Genomic DNA, 22,752 nt, shown 5'->3' with positions numbered 1-22,752 from the left:
TCCCCCCGTGGCCCGGGAGCCTCCCCCCGTGGCCCGGGAGCCTCCCCCCGTGGCCCGGGAGCCTCCCCCCGTGGCCCGGGTCCCAGCGATGCCGAGCTCCGCTCTGGGGGTGCGGGCCCCGCTGTCCTGCCCTTCCCCGCCCTGGCCTGGCCGCAGCCCGGCTGAGGGGACGCTGTCAGGGCTCCCAGGGCTGCCGACTTTCTTGCTCAAAAAGCATTCCTTAATGTTTTGACTTAAACTTAATTTGGAGGGCCGGTGGTGTGTTGAAATCTTAAATTTCGAATGTGTTTGCACGTGTTAGTGATATATAACTGTGGGTTGTAATTTTGGGCATACTTGAGAGTCAGTATTTTGGTCAGGTGACTGCACCAGCTGTCCTAATGATTAGGCTTGATAAGGCTTTTCAAAGCTGTGAGCAGGTGCCGTCAGATGTACTACCGTCATGCAAAACCCGCAGTCTACAAAGCTACACACACTATGGAATTGTGACCCCGATTAATTGTTTTAAGAATTATATCCTGAATGGTAATGCTTCTGTTACACATGGATTGTTTATGATGGAGTTATGTACTGGAGAGGATGTGGAGGTAGTTTATTCCTGCATTGCAGCTTTTATCCTTTTCCATCTTTGAAAGCATTTATTTTGCTGGCCTAGGAAAAAAAGCCTAAACATACAGACTTACAGCAGTATGGTTTTTATAAGAAAGATGTGTCTGCAATGTTTCTACCAAGTAGTAGGAGAAAGGTCTTGCAGGAAATAAGATTTTATTGAAATGCAAATTTCATTGGTCATGGGGAATTATTAGATGTAGCAGGAAATATTCACGTATGCTGCGTTCCTATATGATAGTCAGTGAGGGAAAAAAATTCAGTTGTATTTCATGAGCCTGATAAGACTCCATGCTTTTTGTTTTGTGTAAATGCTGTAAAGAGGAAGAGTCTGAAACTATGCCATAGAGTTTGTATGTAAAGGCCCTCTTCCATAAATCTGGAATGATTCTTGGTTGTCCAGCCAATCAAAATGTCACCTAAGCAAAGCTGCCACTGTCCTTCCAAACACAGCTGACTATTTCAGAGAGACATTTTAAAAACCTGTCTTAAAAAAACTAACAATCAAACCCACATAAACTCCTTGTTCTTCTTTCTGACAGGACTTCCCATTATCTAGCGCTGTTCCTCTCTGAGGGATAATAATGTCTGAAGAATAGTTTATTGCCTCTTTAGATTGCACACAAGATGCAATGGTTTGCTTCTTTACTTTTCTATGAGCTGATGGAATGTGATGGCCTGGCTTTTTTACTCTGTTTTACTGCCTGATCTTTGGTTGTCCTCTCCTGAGAATTAAAGCTACTTCTGTGCACTTCCACTGGAGAGATGGTAGGAGACCTGTGTAGTCATTACAGAAAGTCCTTTTTGGTGTTTGGAGCAAGCTTCCAAGTGTTCTGATAAATGTAATATAGCCCTATAATAGGCCCTGTGAAGAAAATTAACTCTACCCCAGCCAAAACCAGCACAGCTCTGAAGGATAGTAGTTGTTGAACTAAATAGATTCCTTTTCTCCTGTCTTTGTAGAGGAATGGCTCCTTGTTGGTACCAAACAAGGGCATCTTCTGCTCTACAGGATCAAGAAGGATGTAGGTAAGTTGATTTTAAGAATGGCACAAAAAAGCTGATTGTTATTTTTATTTCCTGCACTTTTAGAGGCTGTAGTCATTTTAATACAAGTATGATTGTTGATTTTTTTCCTATATAGAATGTCATGTATGTAAAGTATGTTTTATTTCAGGTTTCTCTGTGCTTAAATTTATAGGAAGGGACTAATTTTAATGAATACTGTATACAAATATGTGTAAAAACAGCACAGTGTGCGAGTTGCCAGAGTTCTGATGTGTGTCATCTTTTAATGACTGGATTAGTGAGACAACAAATACATTCAGTGGGTCCATGAGCATCATGGTTAGGAAAGAGGGATAAATACTAACTACTTTTGTCAGGTATTTACTCCTTCCCTGCCTCTTTCACTGTCCTAAGTGCTCATACTCTATTCTAGGAATGGCACAAATACAGCTATTCTATTTTTGGATTAGTTAAAATCAATTTTCACTAAAGAAGTTTGTATTTCACTTTACCTGTTATTATGTAGAAACTGATGTTATTGAAACCAGTAATACTTGATAGGATGGCACAAGAAAGTAAACACAAAATGTAAGTTTCCAAGCTCATCCAGCTCTTGGCAAGATATTAATTTGAATTCAGCTTGATTTTTGTGGAACTTGTAGGTTGTCTGTACAATGGGAAAATGCTAGTCTTGAGTTGCTAGTGTCTTATCTCACATGGTAAATTTCTCCCCCCTTTTTTGCATCAATGCCAGGAGAGGTTATGTCATCAGAAAGTGTCTGTAAGTCTTTCTCCCTAAAACTCCTTTTCAACTTTTGTGGTGTAGTGTTTATTCCTTGTCTATTTTGCAGTGATGTGCACCCTAGCAATTTAAGTCGGTGATATTTGATTAGTGTGTATAAAGTCTTTATGGGTGTCTTTGTATCTCTGGGTTTCAAATTACTTAAATACAATGCTTGTAATGTAAAACTTGGGCAAAGCAGAAATGTAACTACTGTTGAGGCCCTCAGCTGGGCACAAGAGGTGTAATTTACATTTTCACCTGACCGTGTAGAAGATCCTCTGATGCATTTAGCTGTGATCTAAAAGTTAGCACAGATACATTAAAGTGTCATTCTTCCAGTGGCCAAGTTTACTTTCATAATTACTTGTAATTTACTTAGTGTAAGATATTCACAGTCATGAGCAACCTCAGTTTACATACCCTCTTCAATCTTTTTGGCAGGTTGCAATAGGTTTGAAGTGACACTAGAGAAATCAAATAAGAACTTCTCAAAGAAGATTCAACAGGTAGGAAATATCATTTTCTTGATGTGGGGACAATTTTCAGCCAATAAATGAAATACCAAATATACATCTGCAGTCTGTGCTGTGCTTAACAAAAAAATTTCCCAAAGTTATAGATTTTCTTAGAGGTGTAACAGCCAGATGTTTTTTTCCCACTCCTCCCATAACAGGAATAAGCTTGATTTGATGGTTGCTAAATCAGAAACCAAAGAATTGGAACTTGCAGGTTTACTTCTGGCTTTTGTTAGCAGTAGGTATTCTGTTGTTCTGACTGAGCATATTTGTAAAACTGATGGTAATACATCAACAGACTGTAATGTATTGTTTGACTCTCATCATATATCATATATCATCATGATATCATCTGATATCCTAAAGGAATGGGAATGTAATGCCACTTGAAGTGTAGAAGTACTTGCCAGTCTTGCTGCTTTTTTTTTGAGAATTTGTGCTCAGTGGTTACATTGATTCCAGGAAAAACACCTTAAAGATTATGGATCCTCTTTCAGGATGCTACAGCTAATGTATGCCAATGTTACAGCTTTTTCTAGCAGCTTGGGTTGCAAGTGCTATGTGCCAGCTTGTGAAAAGTGAGTGTAACTGAAAAGAGTTGCAATAGCTAAAGGAAGGTGGAAAACTGCCTTGCTGTTCTCATTATTTTGAGATTTTCTTAGAGAATCTACAATCAATTGGAGTTTTACTTTATGAAGGGAGTCGCTAACAGCATTCTCCCTTTCAGATTCACGTTGTTTCTCAATTTAAGATTTTGGTCAGTCTACTAGGTAAGTGAAGAAAATTGTTTTAAGATTTAATGAGCTCTTTTTTATGTCTGAATGTGGTATTCTTTCCACACACCTGTATAGTAGTCTGGTTATTGAGAAATCACTGTGTAGAACTTAGCTTTGCATTTTGCAGAGGAAGCATTAAGCAGTATAGATTGAGAAAGAGCTTTGCCAGCTTGGAGAACAAGGCATTAATGCTGATTTGTGATTAGGACTGAAGAAGTACAGGCATGCTCTCAAGTGTCTGTGTAAAACATAATTGTTTTGTATTGGCATCTGTATGTACACTATGTGCATGCATGTGTATGTGTGTACACTGTACAATAGGGACTAAAACTTCTGACCAAATCTGCTTGATGTACCAAGCTTACTGGTGGTAGCAAACTCACTTTATATGCAGATGTGATCTTTTACTGCCTTGTGGCAGTTTTAAGTTTGCTTGGCTCTGGCTAATTTTCTTTTACTCGTGATCTTCTAATGTTGTTTTTTGCTTATGTTACTACTTCCTTCTTTATGATCTCCAAATCCTGGCTCTTCCAGCTCCAGCATGTGTAGATTTCTGCTGCTTGTGTCCTCATGCATACAAAAACTTGACCAGAATACCCTGCATCTTCACTGTTCACTTTCCACTAATTTCAGGAGCCAGTTCAAAATGATCTTTGTTTATGCAATCTTCCGTCTTGAACTTGCTCTGTTGTGGCCTTCTTGCTGTTCCTTCCAATTTGCCTTCCTCTGCTTGCTTAGCACTTGTTCTCAGTACCTTCCTATGGTTTTTACCAAGGCTGATGTTAGTCTTCTTTTCTGCATTCATTGTATTTGTATGTGCCTTAGCATTTTTTAACTTTTGGGAAAACACTTCTTTTCCTTACTTGCAGTATTTAGTTTCACCAGTTCTTTTTATATAAACATAAAATACGGTAACTTGTTTGAATTAGCAATGATTCTACATGTATGAAATATTAAGTAATAATTGGAATTTTGTTTAAAACAGAAAATAACATTTACGTCCATGACCTGTTGACATTTCAACAAATCACCACAATTTCAAAGGCAAAAGGTGCATCTCTCTTCACTTGTGATCTCCAGGTAAGGGGAGGAATACAGCTGCACAGATGTCCTTACTGTTTGTAATAAGGATTCCTTTTTATGTTGCTGTATGGACTAGGTTTGTTATTTTGCGTTAGATGAAAATTTCTTGGATACTATTGCTTTTTAAAATTAGTACCTACTGCATTTGCTTAAGGCAACAGTTTTTAATTATTTTTTCTTACTCTGCTTCACAAGATATTTTCCTGTGCCTTTTGTGATTGTAGCTTTTGATACAGAACTTTTCATACAAGACTTCAAAGCATTTTTGTCCTATACTAACTTTGACTGTTCTTTTTTGAATATGAAATATAAAAGCCATTTTCTTTCCATGCAATGCCAGTGTGCTAGCTCACTGTGGTTTCCCTCTGTCACTGGGTTTTTACACTTTTGTTTCTCTTTATTGACCCAAGGAGTCCTAAAGCAGTTGTGGTAGATTCAAGCCCTAAAATGGTTCTGTAAGGTGTAGCAGTTCTCTGTTCATATGCTCTGGTTTATTAGGTGACTCATTTGTATTCAAGTGAGTTTCTTAGCCTGCCCATGTTGTTCAGGCACCTTTTTCATCATCAGAAGAGATGGTTTACTGCTCCTCATAATTTTTTATCTTTTTGCCACATGGGAGCTTAATGTTAAATATTTTTTAGGAAGTACTTGGGGTTTTCTAGACATGAAAACTAATGTTTTTCAAAGCACCTTTACATCTGGCCATTGCAGAGTGGCTTGTTGTTTGTTTGTCCAGGCACTTACCTTTCCCAGTATTTTTTGTCAAGAAACTTTTCCAACAGGTTAGAATATTAGATTATTAATGGTTTTATCTCTTAGTTAAACACATTCTTTGTGTTGTTCCATTTCCTCACCTCTCCTATACTGCATAGAGTTTCAGCTGTTTATTCGAGTTTCAGGGTTGGACTGATAGCTTTCTACTTATCTTCTGTTTATGTGTGTGTCTGTATGCCTTTGGTGCTCTTATTTTTTTGGATTTCCTTGATGTCACAATCCCTGTCAAAGTTAATTTTTAAATATCCTGCCACATCCCTCCTCCCCGTCCCGTGCTTCCTTTTTTTGTGGAATGCCCTTCTGGCATGGATGAACAAAGCTGCTCTTCACTGGACAGCTTTGCTTTCTGCAGAGGCTTCTTTTGGTCTTGTCCTACCTTACTTGCCTCTCTGTGAGTGCCTGTGAGTTAGGGCCTGTCTGTTTTCACAGCAATCAGATACAGGGGAAGAGGTGCTGAGGATGTGTGTGGCAGTGCGTAAGAAGCTACAGCTTTATTTCTGGAAGGACAGAGAGTTCCATGAGCTGCAGGTGAGTTGTGCTCTTTCTGTAGCCAGGATATCTCTGCAGGGAGGGTGATTGCTCTTTACTGCTTGCCATGCAATCCCTGTTACTCAGAGGCACTGCTGACTTTCACAGCATTGATGGTTGGTTCTGCAGAGATTTAACAGTAAAACAGCAAATAGAAGTGAAATGTTTGAAATCAGTTAATGGCATTAATACAGTTTCATAAGTCAAAATTAAAGTAAGGGTTGCATCCTATATTTTAATGTTCTGGTTGTAGTACACTTTTAAGTACTTTGCTTTTAAGTCAGTGAAATGTATGAGCATGTATACCTTGCAAGAACATTATGGAAGTGGGTGCACTTCTGCACAAAGTTTTTTGAGCAGATCATTAAGTCACAAGATAGTTACTGACAAGTGTAGAGAGCTGCAGTTGTGAATACTGGAATGAGAAGTAACTAATTGAAATGGGTAGAGGCTTTTTCAGCTACACTGCTCTACTAGAAAATTAGCAGCTAACTCAGAGCACACCTCTTTACTGTATGTGAGTCTAGCCTTTTTGCTGAATACTGCTATTCCTTGAGCAGTGGATGCTGGGCACAGGTGCTGGGGAATGTGGTGTCAACAAGAGTTTGTTACGCTCCGTGTTGCCAGATTTGACTTTAACTTTTCATTCATAACAACCAGTTTAACCTGTTTTCTTCAGGGAGACTTCAGTGTACCTGATGTACCCAAATCTATGGCCTGGTGTGAAAACTCCATCTGTGTAGGCTTCAAGAGGGACTATTACCTGATACGGGTAAGACAGGGATGTGTAATAGTGTTTTAAGAAGATTTGGATAGCAGTAGACACTACAGAGGCTGCTCCTGTGCTCAGGAATTTAGCTAACAGGTTTATGAAAAGCAGCATCTGGTACTTCTGCTATTTGTGGTTTTGGAAAGGGCAGGCTAGGCCTGTCCTTCTAAACTGGTATTTTGTCAGGAAATGATCTTCTGTTTGCTGCTGTTGAGACCAGTGTTTGCAGCTCTTGCAGAAAAAAGGAATTGGAGAAGATACATTTTGTTTTAGCAATAGTCTGTGTAAACTCAGTTTGAATTTTATTTAATGTGTTCAGAAATGAGATTATCTCTAAAAAGACAAAGAGAACAAGAATAACTCCTCTGGCATACAGTGAAGCTTAACCATTCTTTCATTTTCCATTCTCTAGCAGAACTGTAATAATTTGTTTGAAAGTCTCTGTTAATTTAATATTACAGTTCCCACTTAGACTTCATTTACAGCTATAGTTTAATTCTTTTTTCTGCCTTTACAATTGCCTTCTGCAGATACTAGAGGAAAATAAGGTGAAGATGACGTGCACCACACATGTACATGCATGGGTGGCAGCACTGATCTGTAGTCTGAAGGAAAGCAGCACATGATTTTTACGGTCACTTGAAAGCGATGCTGCTCACAAAAAGAAGGGGTGCCTTTCTTCAGTGCTCTCCTAGGTGTTGATTCCTGCCATTCTAGTGACAGGAGTAGTTGTGCAGCTGCTGAAGCAAACAGGGTGGAGACCAACTGTCCACGTGTGTGTTGGCTCTGCTGCTTGGCTAACCCGTCCTTGAATAGCTTCATTTCACTAAATAGGCAGGAAAAGCACACATGTTTTTATGGTGGTGTTTTCTGGTGGCTAGCTGTTGATTTATAAAATGCTTGAGGTGTAATGCAAGTTAAGCAGCAGGAAATTGCTGGAGTTGAAGAAGAATTCTCTGTTTTGGTTCATATCAGCTCATGAAGCAGCAATTTTTTGTGTGAGTTCAGTTCCCACTGTAGCATGTGGCCAAAATAATGAGTGGTTAGGGCAGGGGAAAATGGCTAGGCAGATTTCTAGGCTTTTAGTTAGGCTGGTTTTTATGTGACAGTGTTCACTCGTGGCAGACTAAAACTTTGTTAAAAGTTTTAGCCTAAATGAAGTGTTTGGACACTTCAGCTGATTTTACTGTTGTACTATTATTCATTTTATAAACTGGTGTGAATGATGTGCTCAGCTACTATCATCATCTCAGACATAAAAGTAATACTTTTTTTATTTCAGAATGATATATATGCAGAATTTTTTTTTGATTTTCCTAAATTTGCACTTACCCTATTAGTGATTAGCCTGGGTTGCAAAATTCCTCTAGGGGTTTTTGCTCTAGTTTTATGCAGCTTTGAACAAAAGATTATTTTGCAAACCACTTTTTTTTTAAAATTTATTTTTATGTTTTTTATTACCCTAGGTGGATGGAAAAGGATCCATCAAAGAACTGTTTCCCACAGGGAAGCAGCTGGAACCATTGGTAGCTCCTGTAGCAGATGGAAAAGTTGCAGTTGGCCAAGATGATCTAACAGTTGTGCTTAATGAAGAAGGGGTCTGTACTCAGAAGTGTGCCTTGAACTGGACAGATATTCCTATAGCCATGGGTGAGAAGTAGCAGCTTGTTTTTGGTTTTGTTTAAATTTACTTCTTTATTCTTGTGTATGTGATAAAATTATTATGTTTGCAGTATTTTGAAAACAGCTGGATTTGGAATGTGACAGTTTCTATGCTATTCTAAGCTGTACTCTGAGTAAGGCTTCATGTGTTTGTTTTTGCTTCTTAGCCTTCTTTTCTTGTGGTCTGTGTGCCTGTCTCCTTGTCAAATAGGTGTATTCAATATCTTTTATAAAGGGACAAGGTTTGAAATGAAAGGTAGTATGTTAAAACACTGGTTGTGGGCACCTGGGTGCCTCAGAATTTCCTTTTGTTGAGGGATGAGCAAAAGGCTTGGTAGTAGTCTGTTAACGAATTGCTGTCAGAGTCGGGCACTGAGCTTTGTTTTGACCATGAAAAAGGGGCACATTTCAAGGGGATGAAAAATTGAAGGGAAGTCTTAAATCACAGCTTGTTTCAAGGAGTGCTTGAGAACAATCAACTTATATTTTTCACTTGTTTCATGAATAGAACACCAGCCTCCCTACATCATTGCTGTTCTGCCAAGGTACGTGGAGATCCGCACTTTTGAACCCCGGCTGCTGGTGCAGAGCATCGAGCTGCAGAGGCCACGCTTCATCACCTCTGGAGGGTATCCATATATAACACATTATCACTGTTGTCAGGCTAGCTGGCTGTATGTAGCTCTCTGAAAAACTGGGAGAAGAGCAGCTTTTCCAACTCTCACCTTAAGTTGTAGCATTGAAGCAGTGCGGTAGATTTTTTATGGAGATTGGTGGAGCACTAGATGTTGGAAAGGGTGGAGGCCATACCTTGAGGAGGAAAGAACAGAGTTGAGGGTCTTAAAGAATTTGTGACACTGAAGATAATCTTCCTTTGCTTTGCAATAATGCTCCAGTTGCTCTTGGGTTGATCTATGTTTGTATTATTGTATTTGTTTTCTTTTAAGATAGGGTATTGCTTCTTTCTCAGCACTTAAACTTAATAACTGACATTTTTTGTCTTGTTTACAGCACAAACATCATATATGTGGCAAGTAATCATTTTGTTTGGAGGCTTATTCCGGTGTCCATAGCCACACAGATCCAGCAGCTTCTGCAGGACAAACAGTTTGAGTTGGCTTTGCAGTTGGCAGTAAGTACTTAAAAACTTGAGTTTGCAGTGGATGTACAGAAGTACACAAAAGGATGTTTGCTGTCTGCTTAACTGTAGTGAGTCTGCTAATTGGTCAGTGAGCGTAACCCCACAACTTTGCACAAACTGGTAAACTAGACTTTTTAAACTGAAGTTTTAGTTCTGTGCTGTCTTTATTCCATATTGTTGTAGCTTAGATTTTGAGAAATCATCTTTTATATGAAAGATTCTCTCCCTTAGCTGTTCAACTGGTCACCTTCTTTTAGATTTTGAAGTCAATAGGACTTCAAAATCTTCAGACTGTGTGTGAACAGTGTAGTTTGGAGTTGACTTTTGTCATGTGACCATTTTTTGGGTAATATGACTCCTGAAACAGTAATTTATTAGAGATACTGATGCAGTATCTTTAATTATACTGTTCATACTGTTAGGATGTTTTGGTTTTTGGAAAACCCCCCTTAATTAATTGCATTTTGAATTGCTGACTTGAAAACAAAAATTTGAAAAGGCAAGTGAGTGAAGAGACATTTGCTGTGACGGAGCAGTTATACAGGTAACCAGAGGTACCTTTCAGACCTTCCAGGTTACCTCAGAGACACAAAAAGCATAGACAGGCACCATCAGTACTCACTTTGAGAGATTTTCTTTTCTCTTCCTACTGTCTCCACAGGATAATGCTCCTGTTAATTCTCTAGGGTGTTTCTCTCTCATATACGAGGCCAGAGAGTTTTTAATGTTTGTTCATTTGTATGTATGCAGGAAATGAAAGATGATTCAGATAGTGAGAAGCGACAACAAATTCACCACATAAAGAACCTCTTTGCCTTCAACCTTTTCTGCCAGAAGCGTTTTGATGAATCCATGCAAGTTTTTGCCAAGCTTGGTACAGGTAAATGCTTGGGTTGGCATTGAATCACTTAAGTTAGGAGGAATGAAATCAAGCTCACTGGCTATTTTATGGGGTTTTTTTGTTTGTTTTCTGTTTTGTTTTAGTTTAAAACAGTGATATCTTGTGCAGATCAGTCCCCTGTGAAGAGCAAATAGCTTGGGTAGCTATTCAGTTATTTTTTTGGTGGACCTGGTAATTAATTAATAAGTTAATTAATTACACAATTAAGTAAAATTAAATATTTAATGAATTACAATTAATCAAGTTAAATCAGGAGTTTGCACTTTTTATAGAATATATTTGTATTCTAGGGTATTTTAAAAGCATGCACAGCATGTACACAAACCCTTTGAAGCTGAATGTTTCAGCAGCTCATAAAAGCCTGCTTGTAGCTTGGAATAAAAAATAAGGAACATCTGTAGATTTGCAAAATCATTGGACCCTTAACCCGTGGTTTAGCCAAGATGCTGAAATCAGGAAACTTTCCTGTGCTTTTGGAAGTCGCAGTAGTCTCTGATGCTGTTCTTCTGAGTCATACTAGAGATATTGGAAGAATACTTGAAGACTGAACTGTACTGTAGAATTGTGCTTCAGACTGAGATTATTTTTACTGGTGACAGAATTCTCATGTGCATTTAAACCTAGAACTTATTTTCATGACACTTAAATATTTTTTACTTTGAACACCTACAGTGAAAGACAAGGACTGAGAACTCAAAGTATTTCAAGCTTGAATTACAGGATAGTAATTTTAAATTTGCTTAAACTCTGTGAAAACAGGTGTGTTAGTTACAGATGGTACTATTTAGTTCTTGTTTCAAAAGCACAGTAAATCTCTTAAACACTGCTTGTTCCTAGAAATCCTGTCTTACTGTCAGAGTGGTTAATGCTAGGATTCTGCAAGAAGAGTAGTTAGATTGTCATAATGGCTTGTCCTCCAAGTGTGCCAAGTGCAGAGGTTGGAAATTCCTGTGCCTGGATTTTTAAACATGTTTTACTCTTGCTCCTTTTGCATTGATATAGCTTCTTTTCTGTAATGAGCAAATTTTGTTTAGGCTCTAGAACCTTGTGGATGTACAAGTTGACTACAGACTGCTCTGTTAGATAAACTTGCTCTAAGTTAGCAAAATAATGTGAATGGTTACTAATACCAGTTATTTTTTGCATAGATCCCACTCATGTGATGGGTCTGTATCCGGACCTCCTGCCCACAGATTACAGGAAGCAGCTACAATATCCCAACCCCCTCCCAGGGCTCTCTGGGGCAGAGCTGGAGAAGGCACATTTAGCTCTGATAGACTACCTAACTCAAGTGAGTGCTCCTCTACCTGGTTTCAGAGCAGGGTTATTCAGTTCTAGCGTGCTTTGTTGGTTAACTTTGATGTGCAGGGAGCAGTACACTTCCAGCTCTGTCATGCTAGCCTTAATGGGAGGTCTTCATGGCTGGAAAATATGGCAGCAGCTCCTGAGTGAGCAGGGGAAGTGGAACATGTGAGATACCCCACAGATATGTGGAAAACATCACGTGTGACTGGACAAAATTTCCTTATGGACTGGATCTGAATACAAGTCCAGTATTTTATTTCTAGTATCCTTCTGAAGAGGATTTGAGCACTTAATTTTTTTGTTTTGCTTGATGATGATTATTAAGGGCACTCTATCCAGGAGATAGATTGAGGGCCTGCATAAAAGGTAGAATGGGAAATAATGGACAAGTTCCTGCCCTCTTTATTTTGTCGTAACTAGAACCTGAATTGTTTGGTTGCCATCTTTATTAGAGTAAAAGGAAGATCGTGGCTGAAGGAGGATAGGTTTTATGCCTAGCTGTACAAAATCTAAATTGTTTTCCAAATGTTTTAAATATTTACTGACTTCTCTAAAATGTCTGTTAAGGTTAACAGAATTTCCTTCTGACAGTTTTCTCAAGACTCTGCATATTTTGCATAACTATAAATATACAAAACAAATATCTACACATGTGAATATGGTTGTAAAGTTTGTGTTGAATAGTTAGTGATAATAAAATTATTTGGGAAACAATTAATTTAAACAAGGTATTAAATAGGTTGAATTTAGTCTTTGTAGTTGGTGCGTTATAGAGCCGCTGAGGTGAGTTGTAGAAATCCATGGCCTTTCCTTGTTAAAATGTTATTTGATGTCCTGCAGAAAAGGAGTCAGCTAGTGAAGAAGCTGAATGATTCTGATCATCAGTCCAGTACCTCACCCCTCATGGAAGGAACACCCACGATCAAATCCAAAAAGAAGCTGCTACAAATCATTGATACCACCCTGTTAAAGTGTTACCTGCATGTAAGTTTCTGTCTGACATAGAGGCTTTGCCACAGGAGCTCTGTTGGAATTTGAGACTGAAACATTTAAGATGGGAGGATAAGGAGCTACTTTAGAAATTCTCACACAACTGTCTGTCTTTGATATCAAAGTGATGTGTAAAATCTTAACTAGTTTCCTCACTGGTCAGGAAGCAGTTTCAAGGAGTGAGGCAGATGTGTCTGTTCCTGGTTGCTGTCTCTGTCAAAAGAAAGTGGCTGTGGCTGTGTATTTTGAAGGTCTAATGAATGCCTTTATTGCCTTATACTGTTAAAGGCAGGAAAGTACAATCTTGGCTGTTAAGATGTTTTTCAAAGCCTTGCTATTGAAGGGGAGTAGCTTTGATTTGTTGTTTTCCTTCTGTCCTCAATATTATGGAAATTAACATGGACCTTGCTGTAAGATGTTGAACTATCATAACTGTTCTTACTTTTCTTATGTCTTATGTTCTTACTTTTCTTTTTTTATGGAGGTTTCCTTCCTCCCCTGCCCCAACTTCCAGCTTGTGTTTCGTACTGTACACTTAGAAGGTGCACTTCCAGGGAAGTTTAAGTGCTGCTTTTTTGCTTGCAGACAAATGTAGCACTGGTGGCACCGCTGCTACGTCTGGAGAACAATCACTGCCATATTGAGGAGAGTGAGCATGTACTAAAGAAGGCACACAAATACAGTGAGCTGATAATACTGTATGAGAAAAAAGGTCTGCATGAGAAAGGTAAGTATGAGGTTGGGAGAGGAGAAGGAGTAGAAACATGTTCTTTATGTTGTGTTTTGACTTCAGTGAGCAGGCAGTATTCTGAAGAGGCTGTTTAATCACTATCTTGTGATTAAATCTGTCTATTTTCCTGTTACAGTTTGGTCTGTATGTTCAAAAAAAACTTTTTGTCTTCAGTAGCATGACAGGAAAAATGCAATTTTTTTGTGGTTCATGTTGGAACTAGCAGTTACAAAGGAATTTACTTCTTTTGTTTTGAAAGCATTACAGGTACTGGTGGATCAGTCAAAGAAAGCCAACTCACCTTTGAAGGGTCATGAGAGGACAGTGCAATATCTGCAGCATTTGGGTGAGTGTGAAGAAGAGCAGTGTTTTTGTGAGGTTTTTATTCTTGTTTTGCTTAGTGGTTGTTCTACTGTTTGGCAGCTTTCTGGAGTCTATCAAGCTGAAGGGGTATCCTTGTTACCTTGTTTGGCTTCTTGCATAATGCAGCCTTCAAGTATTCACTCAAGGGATTCAAGTTTTGTTGAAACTTAAATATCTTATTGGAAAATGTTCCTTATTTCTGATTAAAATATCTACTGGGAGAAAATGGGCCATAGTAATTTGAATTTTCTTCCTTTCTTTTCTACATTTTGTTAAAAACTCAGAAGCTGTTCCCTGTCATGTAGTTTCTATGCCAGTTACTTCAGTACTATGATGCCTTACTGCTCATTATAAAGTATTTGACCATTTGCTGTAGAAGTCATTAGACTGACTGGAAATGAACTGAAGGAAGTTACACAAGTGAAAAGTTTGCTGCCTCTCTACCCTAATAAAAACGAGTTGAAAAGGAAGACTTGGAATGTGATTAAGGCAACCAATCTTGGTTTTGGGCTGAATTCTTTACATTTGGTGATACTTAGTATTTGAGTTAATTTTTGTTTCTGTTTGAAATCATGTTTCTGAAGCAATGAAACTGCGGCTTTTGGAAGTGATTTGCTTGACTTGAGCAGCAACTGGATTCTTCATGTAAATTAAGCTTTGCTGGCTCTGAAAGCATCTGCTTGTGTTGTGAATAGATAGATATTTAGGATTTTAACATTGAGACTGCTGCTTTTTGTATTCCAGGCACAGAGAACTTGCACTTGGTATTTTCCTACTCTGTCTGGGTGCTAAGAGATTTTCCTGAAGATGGACTGAAGGTAAGTGTGGTTGAAAGAGTTACCTTGTTGACATTCTTAGTGGAGTATATGGAATTGGGATAACTCATTGTAAAAAGCTGATCAATGCTAAATCAAATTAAATACATAATTTGTATTTTCTGTGTTCAATGCTGTGCAAATTTTAGCAGTAGATAAAGTATGTAAATCTTTCACTTTTTCTTATGCTTTTCCATTCTTGGAGCACCTTATAATAAATAGCTAGGAACCTTTGATACAGCATTTCATGTTATTCATGTCACACTTTTGCACAAGAGCCTGAGTATTTAAATGTCATACATTGACTTGCCTATAAAATTGACTCCCTGTATTTGGGAGATGTTGGACTATATGAGAGGAGATTTGTTCACTAGGACAGAAGTTAGGATATTTGTGAATCTTTTCTGATGTGAAATAACTTCTGAGTTATTCAGTGCCTGAATAAGCTGCTCAGATTTTTATTAATACTTCTTGTGCTTACTCTTTGGACACATGATGATATGCTGGGCTTCAGAGCCTCAGGAAAGAAATATACTGTGGCACTTAAAAAGGAAAATCACCAATCTGAATAAAATTTAATTTAACAGATATTTACAGAAGACCTCCCTGAAGTGGAAGCTTTGCCACGAGACAAAGTGCTCAGTTTCTTGATAGAAAATTTTAAAAGCTTGACTATTCCTTACCTGGTAAGAACTCAATTTCTACTAGTGTATTTTACCTTCAGTACAAAATGTACCTGTAAGATTTTAGTTCTCTGGGAGTTGGAGCCTGATGCTGTCTCACACAGTGCTAGCTGTGCCATAAGTTGTGTAAAGAAAACATAATTAAAATACACAAAATTCCAAAGTCAAGCTTGGTAAAGGCAAGCATGGAACTGTTGCTTATAAAGAGCTACTTCCCAGAGGAAGTGTCTACAGCTGAGCCTTAACATGTGTTTACAGGAACACATCATTCATGTCTGGGAAGAAACCGGTGCGGACTTTCACAACTGTCTGATCCAGCTGTACTGTGAGAAAGTGCAGGGTTTAATGAAAGAGTATCTCAGTTCTTTCCCTGCAGGTATGTTTAGCCTTTTCTGGTGGGAGGACCAGGGCTGTGGGACAGCACAGGGGAGCCTTCATTTTCCATATTGTTGTGAGCCTTCCCTGTTGACATCCAGCATAAGGTACCTAAGTGATGGACGGAACTGGAAAACAAAAGTTGTGGGTAGTCCAGTTTATTCCCTCTCAAGAGATCTTAAGGGATCAAGCAACACTTTGTTCATAATTAAGTGGAATGGCACCTACTGCTCCCTGACTTCTGCATGTTAAGGGTAGGGAAGGGTTTTGAATAATTTTAGTACTGCTTTAAGTAGCCACTTGATGTGTTTTTAGGAGTTGATGTTATGTTGGCAGGCACATGCGAGTCCCAACCCATATAACAGCACCACACCATGTAAACAACGCCATTTAGTTCCTTTTCATAATGATTTATTTATCATCTTCTGTGTACTATTGTAGTGAAATAGTTGTAATAATTTAGCTTATGTTGTTTCATTTCATATAGATAGAGCTCCGGTGCCTGCTGGGGAGGAAGGAGGAGATTTGGGGGATTACCGGAAAAAGCTGCTGCTTTTTTTGGAGAAGTCTAGCTGGTATGAACCTAGTCGACTTATTAGTGACTTCCCTTTTGATGGTGAGTTCTGTGTCCATAGGTTAATTAAACCTTATTTCATTGTGCAGCAAAACAACTTCACTTATCACAGAATCATGGTAACTAGAAATAGAGAAGATGACTTATCTCTAGTTGCAGGCTACTAGTGTGTTTATGAACTCTGCTTTTGCTGGCACAGTTTGGTTTACCAGGCTCTGCAGGACTCCTGTAACTGTTGCCCTATAACCTTGTGGCATCTCCCAGCTATATAGCCTGACTTTTTGATGAGCCCGAATTACTCAGTAGATCTGAAGGTTGTTGTTTCTTAAGGTTACTTATGAATTCACAGTAAGTTTCTGAGATGGCTGTGAAATGTGGGCTTATAGTGTCAGTGTGACTTAAAGTGTACCTGGAACACAGATTAGTAATTCCTTCTGTTAGTCTGGTCACTAATTTTGTCATTTCTCTGTGTAGCTATTGATTTAATCCTTCATGCTATCACTAGGTCTCCTAGAAGAACGTGCTCTGCTCTTGGGTCGTATGGGGAAGCATGAGCAAGCTCTGTTTATTTATGTTCATATTTTGAAGGACACCAACATGGCTGAAAAGTAAGGATTTCTTTATTTCATATTTTTTCATTTTTGCAAGGCTTATTTTGCTGACTGCTGTATGGATAGGATGTGTAATGAAATATTGCTATATGTGGAGCATGAACACTGTAAGTCTTCAGAATCTTCTGGGTTTTCATATTTTATTGATCTTAAAGCTGTTCTAGGTGTGTGTTTATTACAGATACTGCTGCTGTCCCTTGAGGTTTGTCTTTTCATTCTCTTCTGTCGTGGTGCTTTAGAACAATATGAACATCATGAATGAGTTTTACTTTCCACCCGTCCTTAGTTTGATCTTGAGTGTTGTTTTGCTTTCTTTCTCTTTGAAGAGATTTTCACTAGCCCACATTAAAAATAATCCTCTTTGGTAAAGATAAAGCATTTTTCTATGTGTTTTGTGCCAGGGAGCCTCCTGAGTGAATCAGAAGTACTCAGGTAAAATGCTCATGTGAAAATAGAATTACCCAGCACTGGCAGTTGTATCTGAACACTGGGGCCTGTTCAACATGGTTGCTTTTAAAGCTATTTTCAGCAAATGCTTTTTAGAGGGCATTCAGCCGTGGTATGCAGTGTACACTAATGAACAGCTTCTTTTTCTGATACACTAATTAGATATATCTACACATAGGTTTTTATGCTGTGATACGTTGATTGAAGATAACTTTTTCTTATACAGCTGAATTAAATTTGGCTTCTGCGTTAAGGCTTTTTGAGTTGATTGGAAGTGGGAGACTTGCACAAAACCCTGTTTCTCTCAGCACTGTGGTGCAAAGTAAATCTCCTAACTTGGATGACTTCAGTAGTCAGAGCATTTAAATGTTAATTTCTGTAAATTGATTCTTTGGGTCCTATGACTGTTTTTGTATTTGATATGATTCTTCTCTGTTCATTCTTCTAGCTACTGCCATAAACATTATGACAGAAACAAAGATGGCAACAAAGATGTAAGTAGCTTCTTGTTCAGTAAGGAAGTAGAAGGCTATTCATACCTTGTTCAAGACTTGAAAGTTCTTGCACTGTATAAACTTTTTCAGGATTTGTGTAGTGTAAGGAGCCCATGTATAATCTCTTGGAATTTAGGAATTACTTGATAATTATGGGGATTTTTTTGTTGGTAATGTTACTCTACCATTGGGTTTGAGCCTATATTAAGAGCTGTTTAAATGGGAAGTTTGGAATTTTGGATGGCATGGGTGCAACTTGGTGCCATTGCTGGGTTTTACCGGCACTGTCAATTGTGGATATGTGCAGCAGTTTTAGAACTTCCCTTTTATGTGCTACAGGTGTATCTGTCCCTGCTCCGCATGTATCTCTCCCCACCCAGTGTTCATTGCCTGGGACCGATCAAGATGGAGGTGCTGGAGCCTCAAGCCAATCTGCAGGCTGCTCTGCAGGTTTTGGAGCTGCACCACAGCAAACTGGATACCACTAAGGTAAGCTGGACCTGTAAGTACTCAGTTTGTGCTGTTAGCAGGAGATTACAGAAGGTACTGGAGTAGGCAGGTGAATGGATTGTGTCAATTTCTATTCTGTTTTGGTCTCTGTTCCTTGTTAACTTTTTCTACCTTTGTTCCAGGCAATAAACCTGCTCCCAGCAAATACACAGATTAGTGAGATTCGCATCTTCTTAGAGAAAGTACTTGAAGAAAATGCTCAGAAGAAAAGATTTAATCAAGTGCTCAAGAATCTTCTCCATGCAGAGTTTCTGAGGGTAAGCATCCACCACCTGTTATTTATTGGAATAATGTTTTGAAATACATTCAATACTGAAATTTTCTGTTTCTTATAGGGGATGTGTGTCCTCTAGAGGGTGCTGTAATGCACCTGAAATTAAATAGGAATCATGTAGCTTGAGCATCCTTTTTGCTGGAGATGGTGTGTACATTCATTTTAGTTTGGATGAGGTGTTTGTCTTTGCTCACTGTGCTGTGGTGTGCACTGCAGAATCATTTCAGGCAGCTTGGACTGGATTTCTTTCAAATGAAGTGAACCAGAGGAAGCAGTTCAATTGTTCACCTTAACACCCCTTTAGTGGCTGAATGCCTTAGGCTGTGGACCAAGGTGAATGTAAAACCCTGCAATTCATAGAGTGTGGGCTTTGGGTGTTCAATACCACCTGCTCTGCTCCACAGACCTGCTTCTTCTGTGCTCCACATTTTGGTAATGTAGATACAGCCACTGGCAGTTAAACATTGTGATGGTTTGCAGTTTCATCAGACTGCTTTTTGAGCAGCTTGGGTTTTTTGTCTTTCTTTAGGTCCAGGAGGAGCGGATCTTGCATCAGCAAGTGAAGTGCATTATTACAGAGGAGAAGGTGTGCACTGTTTGTAAAAAGAAGATAGGTAACAGGTGAGAGAACTGGGTGAACTGAATCAAATATTCATCTGGTACACTTAAACTAAGAATGCTGGAAAACTGAATGTATATACTGCCAGAGAGAACAGCAGTATGAGGGAGCCATTTGAAGAGTGGTTGAATTACAAATTACATTCATTAGCTGGATGGTTAGGAATACTTTAAAGCTATGGTCAGTGAATTTGCTGCAGGAGTTTAACCCTTCTTTCAACAAAGGAGTATAAAATCCCTTCAGAAACTCCCAAGAGTTCTTACTTCAGAACTCTAGAAGGCATAAGATCGGTCCTCATAATGAATTTTGAAAGCTTTGTAAGAACACTGCCTTTCTAAGAACCTTCTTAATTAGAATTGAGGAGAATGATAAAAAGAATTTTAAGCTAAGATACATATGTCATTTTCTATATCTGATGGTTTTATGGCTCCCTGACTGATGTATGTTTTGTAGCCTACATGCAATAGGATGTTTAAAAGTAGAACTAGTTTACTTGATGAGATGAGCTCAGTTAGTAAGAACATGGTGTTGATAACACCAGGGTTGTGGGTTTGATCACTGTACTGGCCATTTACTTAAGAGTTGGACTCTTATCCTTGTGCATCCCTTCCAACTCAGAATATTCTGTGAATCTGTGAATTTTTCTGCTACCATTCCTGGTAGCTAATTTTGTGTGAATTTAGAATGCAAATTTATTTGCACTTAATTTTTTTTTGTCTTTCAACCACAGGAAAATGCTACATGACTTAGTCATTATTTTCTTCTTGATGGGAGCCCTTCTGAGATATCAGTAGCATTAACAATGACAGGGAAATGTTCTTTTCCCCAGACATTTTAATAAACATCAGTCTAAATATTGATACACATTACATTTTTTTCTCTTAGTATGCAGCATGTAACATCAGAATTGAAATTTGCATATGCAATATTGTTTTGGTTGTCTAGAATTTTTCTAGTGCTCTTAAGTTCAGCAAGATTTTTGAAGGGCAAGCATGTCCTTAACTTGTTCTCAGTGACTTCCAAGTAAAGTGTGCCTACAGAAATGAAGATAGATTTTTTTAAAATCTCCAAATAAACCTCTTACAAAAATCCACAGAATATTTTGTCTGTTTTCTCTTTTATATGTTCAGGCTATTGCTTAAAAAAGTGTCACTATATCACGTGTTTCTCTTTGATTCTGCCCAACTTGCATGCTCTTATTTGAATATGAAAAACTGTCTTAAAACAGCTGATGTTTGTGTTTTGCTCTCTTTACAGTGCATTTGCTCGATACCCTAATGCAATAGTCGTGCATTATTTCTGCTCCAAAGAAGTCAATACACTGGACACCTGACCTTGTCATGGTCAATAATCTCAACATTCATATGAAATTCAGTACTGATGACTAAAGAAGTTCATGTGTCTATGATTTTTGAGGCTTGTTGCTACGTTCTCTTACACTGGGTGGAAGTCATTTATATCTATGGACTGACTGTACCTACCCAGCAATATTTATGTACTAGGAAATGACTTTAACCATGTTGTTACTGTGCTGGCAACCACACTGAACCTCTCAGTCCTCAGATGAAGGATCGAAACTGATTTTTGTAGTGAGTTTTGTAATACACTCCAGTCTTGCAAATGAACTGTTAGACAACTGTTGGACATTCACCACAAATCAAGTTTTACAATAAAACATACTTTATTAGGGTGGAAATGTTGTGATTTGGCCTTGTATGCAAGTAATTATTCAAAAAAAGAAAATTCCCTCGAAGTCTTTGCAGCTGTATCAGCGTTGCATGGAGATCACCAGGTGTTTGTCATACAGGAGGCTTCTGTGTCTGTGTCTAGACATAGCAAGTGTAACTTTTATCTCAGCAGCAGAAATGGTTTAAGTGCTGGCCAAAGGACTCTCTATTGATAATACAGTGTTTTTGCCTGACCTTCTGGTAAGTTGTTTCACAGAAGATAGTCAGACGAATGTTAGATGCCACTAAGCGCTTTTTTTCCTTTTTTGTTTTAGTTTGACAGCTATAAACGGAATTAACTTGTGTGTTGTTTGCACTGACTGTGTTCCCTCTTAGCACAAGTGGAAGCTCGGAGACTATTTAAAGAAGCTCACATCTGCACTCAAAGGAATTAGCAGCCCTGTAAAGCAATTTCTGGAAGGAGTGAACTCTAGTTACTGCTTGAACTTCTGGACTATGCTAGAGACTTTTGTATATAAATTCTTTAGTCTCTGGTTCACTTTCCAACACTGAAGTAAAATCCAAACTGTTGCAACATCCGTGTATTTTAAATGCTCTAGAACTGCATTCTGCTCAGGCTGGTACTGTTCTTTAATTACTCTTGGGCCACAAGTCTTAACACAAGAACTAAATTGTACCGTACTCACTCTACGCTGTAAATATTTTGTCTAACTTATTTTTTCAGAAACATTAATTAGTAGCAGATTTGTATATGAGGGATAAAATGTTTGTTGCAGAAGGGATCTGTGGAGTGGGATTGAAAAGGCAGGAGTAGCGAATAACCCAAAAGAGTGGCTGTTTGACTTCCAATATCCTGGTCTAGCAATATGTAAAAACAAGTCATTATTAAGTAGTGTGGAGCATGACATGTAACTAGCAGATACATCTTAGAGCAAGCTGATGAATAAATCTTGCCTGCCTGAAGTGTAGCTGAACCTGAGTTAACATAGGTTTACTTCAATCATGTGAGTGTTCTTTAGGAACAGATCTGCTACAGGCTGACAAGAGTCCTAATTCACTTTCATTGCCAGTGTTAATAGTTTCTCTTGATAACTGTTTTTTCCTTGCTGTTATGTGTTTGTATTTATTGCTCATGCATTCTTCTGGATTTCTCAGTCCAGTGTTTTGCTTGAATGTCTTGGGCAGTACTGCTACTGAAGTCTTTCTGCAGAAGCTGGATAGAAGGGATCTGTGGTGTTAATGTTTTTCAACTTGTATTTCTTCTGTTTGAAGAAGAGAGCCTAAAAATACTTACACTAGATTTGCACATTCTGTATAGATCTTTATATACTAGTTCAGGTACAGAGGGAAGATGGTTTGGGAGAGTTGTGTTTACAGGTCATAGAGAATGAAGAGAGGGTGTTTTAAAAAGACCCTTCATTCTTTGTATACAGATATAACAATGCTAATCTGATTTTTACTTATGTTTAGTACTGGTAGTATGATTTTAATTTACCTTCATTGTCTGTTACCAGGATCTTCATTGTGCTCTTACTTACAAGACTAAAGTTGTGCCTCTGTTCATCTCCCCTGCTTACCTTTTACAGAGATGTGATTTGTGCTGTACTTGTTTTTTGGTTTTTTTTGTTGGTTCATATAATGTGCTTTGGGTTTACTAACCATACAGCAGGTTTATCTAAAGCAATAGGTTGTAATAAATATTGTGAACCAGTGTGTGTTTCAGT

General features: G+C 38.4%; 1 protein-coding gene across 6 annotated transcripts; it reads left to right on the top strand.

The window, feature by feature from the left end:
• Positions 1 to 122: 122 nt before the first annotated feature.
• On the top strand, positions 123 to 22,739 carry VPS39 (VPS39 subunit of HOPS complex). Of its 6 annotated transcripts, none has more exons than XR_004497734.1 (25): positions 123 to 1,638; positions 2,372 to 2,398; positions 2,843 to 2,907; positions 3,644 to 3,686; positions 4,678 to 4,772; positions 5,979 to 6,077; positions 6,757 to 6,849; positions 8,313 to 8,496; positions 9,017 to 9,137; positions 9,520 to 9,640; positions 10,400 to 10,529; positions 11,699 to 11,841; positions 12,696 to 12,839; positions 13,431 to 13,572; positions 13,835 to 13,921; positions 14,683 to 14,756; positions 15,341 to 15,439; positions 15,695 to 15,812; positions 16,299 to 16,427; positions 16,891 to 16,993; positions 17,892 to 17,937; positions 18,277 to 18,426; positions 18,570 to 18,704; positions 18,938 to 19,153; positions 19,251 to 19,342. XR_004497734.1 is itself a non-coding variant. In XM_015631655.3 (25 exons), the coding sequence occupies exons 2-25, from the start codon at positions 2,380 to 2,382 to the stop codon at positions 20,132 to 20,134; spliced, it is 2,496 nt and encodes an 831-aa protein (XP_015487141.1). In that variant the 5' UTR covers positions 124 to 1,638; positions 2,372 to 2,379; the 3' UTR covers positions 20,135 to 20,438. The 6 variants fall into 6 exon arrangements, 4 of the variants coding, with proteins under 4 accessions (XP_015487141.1, XP_033370782.1, XP_015487139.1 ...); XR_004497735.1 differs by having other exon boundaries at positions 124 to 1,638; positions 18,783 to 19,153; XM_015631655.3 differs by lacking the exon at positions 18,938 to 19,153 and adding an exon at positions 20,071 to 20,438 and having other exon boundaries at positions 124 to 1,638.
• The last annotated feature ends 13 nt before the right edge of the window (positions 22,740 to 22,752 follow it).

The sequence above is a fragment of the Parus major genome, chromosome 5 (genome assembly GCF_001522545.3).
Source record: "Parus major isolate Abel chromosome 5, Parus_major1.1, whole genome shotgun sequence".
NCBI classification, from domain to species: domain Eukaryota; kingdom Metazoa; phylum Chordata; class Aves; order Passeriformes; family Paridae; genus Parus; species Parus major.
This window is presented reverse-complemented; position numbering and strand designations above follow the sequence as displayed.

Excerpts from the sequence above, each read along its gene's own strand:
- VPS39 (XM_015631653.3), top strand. Across the intron at positions 11,842-12,695 it reads TGATAGACTACCTAACTCAA|AAAAGGAGTCAGCTAGTGAA; the intron begins GTGAGTGCTCCT and ends GATGTCCTGCAG. Across the intron at positions 14,757-15,340 it reads TTCCTGAAGATGGACTGAAG|ATATTTACAGAAGACCTCCC; the intron begins GTAAGTGTGGTT and ends TTAATTTAACAG.